The sequence below is a fragment of the Chiloscyllium plagiosum genome, unplaced genomic scaffold (assembly GCF_037043375.1).
Source record: "Chiloscyllium plagiosum isolate Xiang-an unplaced genomic scaffold, Cpla_swu_hap1 HiC_scaffold_10, whole genome shotgun sequence".
Taxonomy (NCBI): Eukaryota; Metazoa; Chordata; class Chondrichthyes; order Orectolobiformes; family Hemiscylliidae; genus Chiloscyllium; species Chiloscyllium plagiosum.
The window spans coordinates 86,081,074-86,093,888 of record NW_028270148.1 but is presented as its reverse complement, the minus strand read 5'-3'; the positions used below and the strand labels follow the sequence as shown (position 1 = coordinate 86,093,888).

At 42.4% G+C, this 12,815-nt stretch overlaps 1 protein-coding gene across 1 annotated transcript in view; it reads right to left on the bottom strand.

The window, feature by feature from the left end:
• LOC122552970 (solute carrier family 22 member 2-like) overlaps positions 1-12,815 on the bottom strand; it is a 65,325-nt gene that overhangs the window by 16,188 nt on the left and 36,322 nt on the right. The window contains exons 9-10 of the mRNA XM_043696294.2: positions 3,054-3,166; positions 1,527-1,626 (exon numbers count right to left, since the gene is read on the bottom strand). Coding sequence (XP_043552229.1) covers positions 1,527-1,626; positions 3,054-3,166 — 213 coding nt within the window. The remainder of the gene's footprint in view (positions 1-1,526; positions 1,627-3,053; positions 3,167-12,815) is intronic.

Genomic DNA, 12,815 nt, shown 5'->3' with positions numbered 1-12,815 from the left:
TCCAGGTATTGCCAACCTAAAAGCTGCATGGAAGTAGCTTAACTACACAGACTGTAACAGCTCAAGGAGGTTCACCACCAACTTCTCAGTCACCTCGGGATAGACAACAAATATGATCCATGCTAGCAGCACTCTTGGAATTCTTTTTTTAAGAATGAGAGTAATAACGGGACCTTTAGGATTGTCTTTATCTCTGGAACTGTGGTGAGAAACAATCGTGGAGGGCACGATTGGCATTAACTATGATTTGTATACCTGCATTCAAAAGCTCTGAAACTGTCACTCTTAAATTTCAGGAGGTCAGGCAGCATGCGAGGAGCGGGAAAATTGACGTTTCAGGCAAAAGCCCTTCATCCGGAATAGGGCTCAATTTTCCTGACAAACCAGTTGAACAATTAATAAACAATATAACCAGAAAGCATGTCAGTCCTGAACACATTCAAATATCAGGCATTAAGTAAATAGTTGAAAAGTAATTTCTCTAGTGCTTTGACTATTGATGTAGATTTTCCAAGTCTCTGAACCATACTGGAGCATAGGAATTGTGACCCCAATAATCCATAATCTTAGTTCATGTTTTAATAGTCAAATCCATGACAAGAAAGATGGCCCATCTGCAGTATCGTCTCCCATGTCAACATGCCTGGTATTAAGATGCTAATCATTCAAAATCGACTCTGCTGGGCAGGACATGTTGTTTGTATGCTCTGGCATGGCAGAAAACTCCCAGGACAAAGGAAACAGTTTGAAATGTGTCAAAGGATCCCTGAAAAGGTCAAACATCCCCACCAACTCATGGGAGTCCTTGGCTTGTGATCGCTATATTAGAGACAATTTATGAAGGCACAAACAAAACAAGTTGGGAACAGACAGAGGAAGTTGAGGTATCAGACGGCACACAAATCTCCAAAAACCTCTTCTATCTGGCCCATTAAAATTATGGTAGAGTGAGCTGTTCTGGACATATTTTGCCTATCCAATTTAACAGATTGATCTATTCTGAAATGGAGAGTGAAGGCAAAGAACAAGCATGTGTAGCGTGACATCTTAGATATTCCACTTGAGATTTGCATCGGTGTAAATAAAAGTGTTACAGTAAATTGAAGAGCTTTACTTAGTGATATAAGGAGCAAGCCAACTCAGGGACAGTAGATGCGCAGAGAACCACAGTCTAACAAACTCCAAACAAGTATTTGAATGTGCAGGTAGCAATATTGGTTTCAAGTACAAGGTAACTGAAGAGCAACCTGCCCTGAATGTGAAAGACTCAACAAATTGCTTCATGGAAATCAGTCATCTGCAAACCCATTGAACCACAGCAGAAACATCTTTGATCCCAAGGAAAGAAGAAGAAACAGCAGTTCGGAGAAAGTTCTGGAAGCATTCTATCTATCTCCATTTCAGCAGAATCTGCTATTGAGGCATCGGTTATTAACAAGCACCACTACTCTCAGAATTGATCATTGGCATTGGAATAACACAGGACTGAGTAATTACAGTGCTCCTGTAAGTGTAATTTTACTTGCCTTCTAATGTTCTCTGCATCCTCAATGGTATCTGGTAAAGGAACTCCCTTTGTTTCAGGTAAGAGTAACACTAGGACACCAGCAATCAAACCAGTCACCCCTGTGAATAAATTTACAGAGATTCAATAGAGGGAAAAAATATGTAAAGAAACAGATATCAGACATAGAGGAATTTAAATAATGTCGAAAAATTGGTTTAGAGCAAGTTTTTTTTCAAAATTTCAAAATATCAACACAAGTACAGAGTTTTGTGTATTACAAGACACACAGTCCTCATCCCAAATGAAATATTAGCCCAGATCTTCCACGAACCAGCAATCATTGTTAGGTTACCGCTCCACTCGAACATTTCAATAGCTTATTATGCTTTGCATTCCACCCCAGGTCTTTGGAGCCTGGCATCTTTCAGAAATACAGAGCACAGCATTCATGAAGAACTCATTTGTGATGCCAGTGCCAGACAGGACACACCCTCTTACAACACTAGCTGTTGCATGGTAAGTTCAAGTCTCCTGTGTGAATGTTAGTGAATAGATAGGTGGGTGAGATGATATCTGGTTAGGATGGTGTGGGTACATGGACTGCAGGTATTTGGGTGATGGGGGTCTCAGGTTGGTTAGTCCAGGGTTATGCAGGGTTTGTCGGGTAATCAGTGATGGGATGGTGTGAGAAGGAAAGTTGGGAGTTCAGGGGTTATTTGGTTGGGTCAGGGGTCAAAAGAGGTCTGAAAGGGGTCAGTGTGAGTGATTACCTGAGTGGGTGGAAAGAAGACTAGGTTTTATTGTGCCTAACACTTCTGAGCAATTATCCAGATAAGAACCATGGAAGTCGCCAAATCTAACATAGGGATTTTTGTAGAGGGTACTGGGGATTAGGTGAATTACTATTCGGAAGCTCAAGCATTCCAGCAATTTCCAAAGAGGTCAACGCACAGGTTGAATTTTACATCCAGTCTTTGACAGTGGCAGACATGTGGTCAGCATAAGAATCAAAATAACCCTGTTTGTGCTCAGTTCACAGGCCAGCATACTGGCTCAGTGGATAGCACTGCTGCCTCACAGTGCTAGGGACCCAGGTTCAATTCCAGCCTTGGGTGATTGTCTATGTGTAGTTTGAACGTTCTGCCTGTGTCTGCTTTTGTTCCGTTCGAGTGTTCCAGTTTCCTCCCACAGTCCAAAGATGTGCAGGTTGGATGAATTGGCCATGCTAAATTGCCCAGAGTGTTCAGAGATGTGCAGGTTAGGTACATTAGTCAGGGGTAAATGTAGAGTAATAGGGTAGGGGAATGGGTCTGGGAAGGTTACTCTCCGGAGGGTCAGTGTGAACTTGTTGGGCCAAATGGCCTGTTTCCACACTGTAGGGATTCTACTCTAAATGAGAAAAATAGAGGGAAAGAAAAGAAGCATTGAGAAAACCACTAAAAAGAATAAATTTGAGATTTGTCACATTTATAAGGGAGCATCTTTCACGTCATGTAATGATTTACACCCATATAACAAAGACTTAATCTGAGCTCAGTATACTCACCAAATACTACAAGAGGCATTTCAATCCAGATAGCAGCCAACCTATATACGATAAAAGGGGAAACAACTCCTCCGATGTCACACAGCACTCCACACGCAGCAACAGCAAAGTTCCTGGTAGACAATAGAACAGTTTATATCCCCAACCTTTTGAAGCTCACATGTTCACATTTCCAAAATCATGTTGCAGAGGTAATTTGTTATATCACCTGATTATCTGTGTAAATTTTGGACTTACGTTGCTATAACCATGATACAAGTCCATGCTGAGAGGAGTGAATTTAAACAGTTGCAGATACTGGAAATTTGTATCGAATTAAAAACAGAAATTGCTGGAGAGGCTCAGCAATTTCTGGTTTTGTTTATATTGGGAGGTTTCCTTTCCCAAATATATCTTGGCCTGAATCTTCTTTGCTGCTCCAGCGATAATCTAGGAAGCTGGTTGGAAATTCATTAAACTCTGTTTAAATGACAGGAGCTCCCAGGAAGTTGAGACTACAATTCTAGCAATTGAACAAATACCTAAGAGAATGACGCTAAGATTTTTTGCAATGCATGTGGTTACACCCCTGTATTTATGAAACTGAGGTAGGCGTCTATTTGTTAAATCTCTTCAGTTGACAAAATGGTGACTCGAGCTAAAACATTGACTCAGATGCCAAACTGAGCAATAACTCAGACCCGAGGCTGAGCATCAACACAGACCCCAGAGGAAGCATCAATTCAGATCCCAGATTAAGAATTGACGTGGGCCCCAGACTAAGTGTTGATTCAGACCCCAGACTGACAATAATCTGGATTGAAATCAACCTGATCCCCAGAGTGATACCAACTCAAACCCAACATTGATCGTCAGCCTGGACTGTGAACTGTCATCAACTTGGACCCTAGGCCTGGAGGTAAAAATGTTAATTTGAGAACTCAGACACAGAATTTTATCAGTTAATACAATTATAACTCTCACATGAGAAATGTTATTTTTGAAAAGAAAATTTGAAGGAAGTTTATGGATGACTCAACAAATAATGATGGGATCACTTCCAAATCATAGAACCAAATGCCTCAATATTTCTGAGGAGGCAGTGTGATAGCAGGATTTAGGGTCACTAGTAGATGGGTTGCCTAAAAATACGGGGACAGCAAAGGTGCAAATATTTGAAGCAGTTAAAAGGAAATTCACTTCACTGATACCTGGATGTGGTGGGGAAGTTGTCCAAGGAAGGCTTGGGCTAGAATCCTTTGTAGTTTAGAAGAATGAGACATAATCTTATTAGGCTTACAATTTCTTGAAGGGACTCATCTTGGTAGATGCCAACAGGATGTTTCCCCTTGTAGTGGCACATAACTGATGGAATTTTATAGGGATCTGATCAACGTGGGCTGTGACGAGATCGAGTCATAGAGTCCCATAGCATGGAGACAGACCCTTCGATCCAACTCGTCTATGCTGACCAAGTTTCCCAAACTAAAACTAATCCCATTTGCCTACATTTGGCAACATTTGACCCACATCCCTCCAAACTTTTGCTACCCATTTGCCTGTCCAAATGTTTTTTAAATGTGTAACTGTGCCTACGTCTGCCACTTCCGAGGCAGTTCATTCTCTCTGTGTGATAAGTTGCCCCTCAGCTCCTGTTTAACTTTTTCCCTTCTCAACCTAAAAATATGCTCTCTTGTTTTGTACTCCCTACACTGGGGAAAAGACATTTGCTATTCACCTTATCTACACCCCTCTTGATTTGATAAATCTTTATAAGGTCACCCTTCAACCTCCAGGGAAAAAAAACCTCAGCCAATCCAGCCTGTCCTTATAACTCAAGCACTCCAGCCCTGGTAACATCCTTGTAAATCATTTCTAATTCTGGCCTCTAGAGCATGCCTGGTTTTAATTGCTCCACATCTGGTGGTCATGCCTTCAACTGCCTAAGCCATATGCTGTATTCCCTCTCTTCAACTCTCTGCCTCTCTCGATCTTGATTTTCTCTTTTAAGATACTCCTTAAAACATTTCGATGTGGCCGAGGGTGTTATATTTTGTTTCCTCATACCTTTATGAAGTGATGAGATGTTTTATTATGGTAAAGGGACTAAATTAAATAAATTGAAACACAGAAAACAAGGAATGCTAGAAATCAAAAATTGTAACAAAAAATATTGGTTCCTCAGGTCCACCAACATCTATAGAAAGAGTAAAGAATTAGATTTGTGGTAGAATCAGATAAGAAGTCTAATGACACCCATCTTGATATCAAGATCATCGCGCATCATCTTTTATACTTTGCACTGGTGATGTGATGAGACTTTTGCTAAGTAGCTATGTGCCAGGAAGTGGTGGAGGCTAGTATAATTGCAACATTTAAAAGGCATCTGGATGGGAATATGAATAGTCAGGGTTTGGAGGAATATGGGCCAGGTGTTGGCAAGTGGGTTAGATTATGTTGGGATATCTGGTGGCATGGACTAGTTGAACTGAAGGGTCTGTTTCTGTGCTGTACATCTCTATGACTCTATGATAGGTATCACCACATATTAAACACCTTTTTAAGACCACAGCTCGATTCATAAATACTTACCTTTGCACTTTATTAAACTTGCCAAACAGGCTAGATGTCAGGAAAACTCAACAAGGAGGCCAGAATGATTTCAGCTCACCACTTGCTCTGAATGACCATGTTGCTTGCAACCAAACCATAGCCTAGGGCACATTTGATTGGCACCAAATGTACCCATCCCACTCGTGGACAATAGGCTTCTGGCATCTGCCAACCCATTAAACCAAGTGTCCCCACTATTTGTTTTCTCCTGCACAGATCTCCAAGGTCCATGCATGGCAGCATCTTCTGAAATCGGAAGTCCATGCTGCAAGCAGTGATCGCATGCCAACCAATGTGTGCAAATCCTTGGAAAGGCAAAATTGATCAAAACTATCCTGGCACTTCTACTTGGCATTGGCAGTGCATTGCAGCATGCACTAGAAACTAGCATTGAAATGCAGCAGAAGCATTTTGTGTGAGGGACAGATTGCAGACTGAACTAGGCTGCATCTTGGATGCTTGCTTTTTTCACACCTGGTTGCTAAGCAACTTCCTTGCCTTCCTTGCTGTACCAATTAGCACAATCACAAAACAAACAGCTTACCTTGCTACTGAGCATCCTCAGTCTGGAGGGGGGAAGCGGGAGGGGGGAGGGGGTAGGTCAGGGGGTTCAGGCTCTCTAAGTATAGAGTGGTCTTCCATAGCAGTCTCCCAAATCATTCAATGGAATTGCCAAAGTCAGGCATCAGGTTGGGGTGTTCCAGGTTGGAGGTCCGTGCCTCTGAAGTCCAGGGAGTGGGTTACAATCTGTCCATTGGCTCAAAGCGACAAGTCTACCATGCAGGTCAGGGAGATGTACAGACGCCAGTCAGAGGTTTTGGCTTGCCTTACCCAGGGTTATCCGGTCATATTTGTTGAGGGGAGTAGGACAAGATTGAGTCTACCCACAGAAAATAAGGGAGAAGCGGAATGGTGTGAGGGCGAGTGTGGCTGTTCCTGTAGAACTGAGCCTCAGCAAGTCACTGTTTGTGTCCCAGGACTCCTAGCTTTGGTCAAGGGTGCAGTACAATTGTGAAGAGGGGCAGCAGGGTTTGCAAGGGCGTGATACAGTAAAGCATGGCAGAGAAGGGAGTAACATGAGAGAGGAGTGTTATCCATGGTTAGGATCTCCCTAGCCTCAGTGGCGGGGCGGGGGGGGGGAGGCGGAGTGGTGTTGAGGCATGGTAAATTACCACACTAAGCATTGTCACTTCATTTGCTTAGGGGTGGCTGGGATAGTTGACAGGTGCAGGCTCATGTAGACAGGAGCTGAGGGACTTAGGGAAGTGTGAAGCCTGTGGGGTTAATGGGATGGGTTACTCGGAGGTATGCGGATGTTTGGGGACTCACCATTTAAGACTAAGGATGGAGGTCACTAGCAGAGGAGCACTTGTTATTGCCCTTCATCATGTTGTGAGTTAGTCACATGCAATGGGGAAGAAAATGGCTTCAAGAACACTCTTAAGTGGTCAGGGTAAGTGACTCAAACTATATGGGAGAGGGATGCTGCAAAAACCGAGCATAGGGCTTTTAAAGGGGAAGGACATTGGCCACAAGCTGGTGCCTATTGCCCTGGCCATCTGCATGCTCTCTGTATGTTACACCTTTATCGTCTAGCCACTGCTGGACAATTCTTTGACAGCTACATCTTTCTGCACAGAGAAAGCCAAATATTAATAATGTTGAATGAGGAGGGACAAAGTGTTACCATGAACCAATGCTATGGGTATGCTTTGTGCCTCCTGTTTCCAAAAGGTGGAGTTGGGTTGCATCATAGACCTCCATTCCTGGAGCTTTCTCTATGTAATGCTGCTGGATGGTGTGAACATGCTCTTAGTGCTTACACAGAGAGACTCATAGCCATATGAATGCTAACATCAGGAACATTTATGCAAGAACTCAGTATGACAGACTTTTTTTAACATTTGTGCCACCATTGTGCCCTCAATATGTTTTCTTATTTCACTCCCACTATGTTTTAGTATACTACCTGGTTCAGCAGCTATGGGGGAGAGAACAACCATTCAATTGTTCAACATGTTGACCCGAGAAGTTTGGTTGTCTTATCACAGTGACATTTGTGTTTATCAGAGCCGGAGATGTGTTGCTGGAAAAGCGCAGCAGGTCAGGCAGCATCCAGGGAACAGGAGAATCGACGTTTCGGGCATAAGCCCTTCTTCCTGAAGAAGGGCTTATGCCCGAAATGTCGATTCTCCTGTTCCCTGGATGCTGCCTGACCTGCTGCGCTTTTCCAGCAACACATCTCCGGCTCTGATCTCCAGCATCTGCAGACCTCACTTTCTCCTTTGTGTTTATCAGGCCAAACATGCAAGGTTCTTCTTGCCAAAGACATGATGACTGTCCTTTATGTAAGTGTCCAAGGGTTGGAGGAGGGCAGGCAGGATGAACACCAAACAATGTCTGTGGAATGGGCAAAGCGGTCGGTGTGTAGTTCCACCTCCGACAGAGTGTGCTTCATGGCTCCCCCTTGTCACCTGCTCCAGTACTGGGAACCAATGGGTGGAAATGAAGTGGAAGTGTGCATTTTCCAGTAACTGGTCAAGGTGCTGGGCCTGGCTCTCCATGAGGATGCATCTAGATGGTTTCATGATTCACTGAACTGATATAGCTTCTGGACAATGAGGGCAATTGCATCCCATATCCCTGTCTGATGCTGCTACTGTGCCCTTTTTATTTGCCCTTTTTCTGATTGCTGACAGGGTCAACTCCCATCTATGTTTGCAGAGATAAGGATAGATCACCAAGTGGTCAGGGAGAGACAATAATTCAACCTGGAGATCATATACGCTTGGAGATAGAAGTTTGCAAGTGGAGCATAGAATGAATTCTGCAATGGGAAATGGAAGAGATGGTCCATGGGGCAATTGGACACTGGGAAAGATTAAATCAATGGGGGAACAGATCAGGCAAAGTGTTGAAGCAATCACAAGGAATGTTGTATAAGATAATAATTTTGGAAGAGTGAATGTTGAAGTTGTATAATCTGCATTTATTCTGATAATGTAATCCAGTTTTTGGATTAAGGCAGTACCACATGAGCATTTGCAGAGACCAGGTGAATACCATCCAGCTCTTGAGAATCCTAGTAAATATTGCCTGACTAGTAATGTAGTTACACTTATTGCTATGATGCAATAAACCACTTTGCCAACTAAAACAAATTCCTCTTCTGAAAAGGCTCTACAGTGGAATATCATTCACTATTAATCATTAGATAGGTCCTAACTACAGTATAGACAAAGTGTCACTGAACTACCTCAAATAATTCTTACATCGTGTCAGGTACTGGCAGAGGTGGCAGACACCATGAGATGTCAGTAATGTCAACCTGTATAGTACCATTGGGAGCAGAGTTGAGAAAGCAAGAAGAGATTGCATTGAGGGAAGAGATTGTGTGCAGCGGAGAAGACACAGGTACATAAGGGAGAAGAAAGTGCATGTCCAAACTTCTGACTCAGGGAAGCATGTTATCACTAAGCCACATCTTACATTCAAAATCCCAAAGCGTTTAATATGTTACACATAACTGATTGTATGTTAGTGTAGTAGTGCCACTCGGGAGGACTTAAACTGGTGTAAAAGAGAGCTGGGAACCAGAGCAGTAGGTCAGTATGTACAGTGATTGAGGAGAAGGTAGAGGTTGTCAAATAAGTCTAATAGGATGAACAGACAGGACCAGGCTAATGAACATGGGATTGGCGGTCTGAACTGTACTTCAGTGCAGTCTGTACAACAAGTAAGGCAGATAAGCTTAGAGCCTGCAATTTACAATTGTAGATGAGAGGTGTCAGTAATGACAAACTGTACAGTACCATTGGGAGCAGAATTGAGAGAGCAATAAGAGATTGGATTGAGGGAAAAGATTATGTGCGGGGGCGAAGACACGTGTACGCAGGGAGAAGAAAGTGCATGCCCAACTTCCTGATTGAGGGAAGAGTGATATCACTAAAAGCCATCAATAAAATCAATGATTTTGTCACCATCACAGAAGCTTAGTTGAGAGAAGGGCAAGATCAACATTCCAGGGTTCAGATGTTTCAGACATGATGAAAAGGGATGTAAAAAAGGGTAAGGGTGTTGCATTATTGATTAAGGAGAATGTCACATCTGCACTAAGAGAAGATATTTTGGAGAGCTCATCCAACAAGGCCATATGGGTAGAATTCAGGAATAAATAAGGTACAATTGCTATGATGGGATTATACTGTAGGCTTCCTGACAGCCAGCAGAAGGTATAAAAATAGATCATGGAAAGATATTTAAAACAACAGGGTTTTTGTTGTGGGTGGTTTTAAATTCTCTAATATTGGTTGGGACTCCCTTAGTTCCTGAGATGGGGCAGAATTTGTTAGGTACATTCAGGAGAGTTTCTTGAAATAATATATAGATAGTCCAACTCGGGAAGCAATCATACTAAAACCTTGTACTGGGGAAAGAGCATGACTAGGTGATTGATATTTCAGTGGAAGAGCATTTTGGGAACAGTGATCATAATTACATACATTTTAAGCTAGTTATGGACAAGGATAAGACTGGTCCTTGATTGAAATGGTTAAACTGGGGACAGGCTAATCACAACAATATTAGAAAGGAACTGGAGAAATTAGATTTAGGGCAGATGTTTGATGGTAAATCTACTTCTGATATATGGAAGTTTTTTTAAAGGCCAATTGATCAGAGTTCAGGACCAACATTGTCCTGTAAGGATGAAAAATAAGGATGGCAAGACTTGGAAGCCATTGATGACAAGACATATTGAAAATTTAGTCAGGAAAGGAAAGGAAACATATGTAAGGTTTGGGAAATTGAAATCAGACAAGGCCCCTGAGGAATATAAAACAAGCATCAAGTCATTGAGATGTACAGCAGGGACATAAGCCTTTTGGTCTAACTTGACGGAAGTGGGTACTGCAGATACTGGAGATTACAGTCAAGATTAAAGTAGTGCTGGAAAAGCACAGCAGGTCAGGCAGCATCCAAGGAGTAGGAAAATTGACGTTTCGGGCAAACGCCCTTCATCAGGAATGGTCCAACTTGTCCATACCGACCAGATATCCTAAAAAAATCTAGTCCCCTTTGCCAGCATTTGATCCATTCCCCTCTCAACTCTTCCTATTCATATACCCATCCAAATGTTTTTAAATGTAATTGTATCAGCCTCCACCATTTCCTCTAGCAGCTCATCCCATACATGTACTAACCTCTGCGTGAAAAAGTTGCCCCTTTATAAACCTTGCCCCTCTCACCCTAAACCTATGCCCTCTAGATTTGGACTCCATTACCCCAGGGAAAAGACCTTGTCTATTTACCCTATCCATGCCCCTTATGACTTTATTAACTTGAATAAAGGCACCTCTCAGCCTCCAATACTCCAGGGAAAATAGCCCCAGCCTATTCAACTTCTTCCTAGAACTCAAACCCTCCAGGCTTGGCAATGTCTTTATAAATATTTTCTGATTTGGAGGTGCCGGTATTGGACTGGGGTGGACAAAAAGTTAAAAATCACACAATACCAGGTTATGGTCCAACAGGTTTATTCGGAAGGAAAGCTAGTGCTATAACCTGGCTTTGTGTGATTTTTAACTAAATCTTTTCTGAATGCTTTCAAGTTTCACAACATCCTTCTTATAGCAGGGAGACAAGAATTGAATGCAGTATTCCAAAAGTGTCCTAAGCAATGTCCTGTTCATTTGCAAAATGACCTCCCAACTCCAATACTCAATGCACTGACTGACCAATAAAGAAAAGCATACCAAACACCTTCTAAACTATCTTACCTACCTGCAACTTTACTTTCAAAGATCTGTGAACCTGCTCTCCAAGGTCTCTTTGTTCAGCAACATTCCTCGGGACCTTACCATTAAGTCTTGCCCTGATTTGCCTTTCCAAACTGTAGCACCTCACATTTACCTAAATTAAACTCCATCTGCCACTCCTTGGCCCATTGGCCTAGCTGATCAAGATTGCATTGTACTCTGAGGTAACCTTCTTCGCTGTCCACTACACCTCCAATTTTGGTGTCATCTGCAAAATTGAAAACTATACCTCCTATGTTCACATCCAAATCATTTATATAAATGATGAAAAGCATGGCAGGCAAGAACTTAAACAAGGAATCAGGATGGGAGAAAGGGGGCATTGAATCCATGGTAAGTTAGTAAGTAGGATGCAGTATTAGCACTGAGAAAGTGAGGACTGCAGATGCTGGAGATCAGAGTCAAAAAGTATAGCGCTAGAAAAGCATAGCAGGTCAAACAGCATCTGAGGAGCAGGAGAATCTCCATTTCGGACATCAGCCCTTCATCAGGAATGTAATGGTTATTGGCGTGGTCTTAGAACACAGCGGGTAGTTGTTGGGTGTTTTTCTGACTGGAGGTTTATGACCAGTGGTGTTCCACATGGATCAGCACTGGGACTTCTGTTGTTTATAATTTATATAAGTGATTTGGATGAAAATATAAGTGGTCTGATTAGTAACTTTGCAGACAACACAAAAATTGTGTGGTTGTGGATAATGAAGAGGGTTGTCAAAGTATACAGTGGGATACAGATCAGTTGGAAAGATTGGCAGAGAAATGGCATATGGAGTTTAGTCTGGGCATGTGAGGGATGATGCATTTTGAGAGGTCAGTATATGGTAAATGGCAGGACACCAATGAGCATTGATACACAGAGAAATCTTGGAGTGCAAGTTCATAGCTCACTGAAATTAGCAGCACACTTGGCAAAGGTGGCAAAGAAGGCTTCTGGTATGCTTGCCTTCATTGGTCAGGGCATTGAGTATAAAAGTTGGCAAATCATGTTGCTGTATAAAACTTTAATTAGGGCACATTTGGAGAGGTGCACATAATTCAGGTCCCCACATTTTAGCAAGGAAGTAGAGGCTTTGGAGAGAGTGCAAAAGAGGTTTATCAGGATGTTGCCTGGATTGGAATGCATTGGTTATAAGGAGCGGTTGGACACATTTGGATTGTTTTTGCTGTGTGTCAGAGAATGTGGATAGAAGTGTATAAAATTATTAGAGGCATGGAAAAGGTGTAGAGTCTCAGCCTTCTTCCTAGGGTGGAAATGTCAAATAGATTTAAAGTGAGAGGGGGAAAATTTAAAAGAGATGTGTGAGGCAAGTTTTTCACACAAAGGATGGTAGGTGCCTGGAATGTCAGGGAAGAT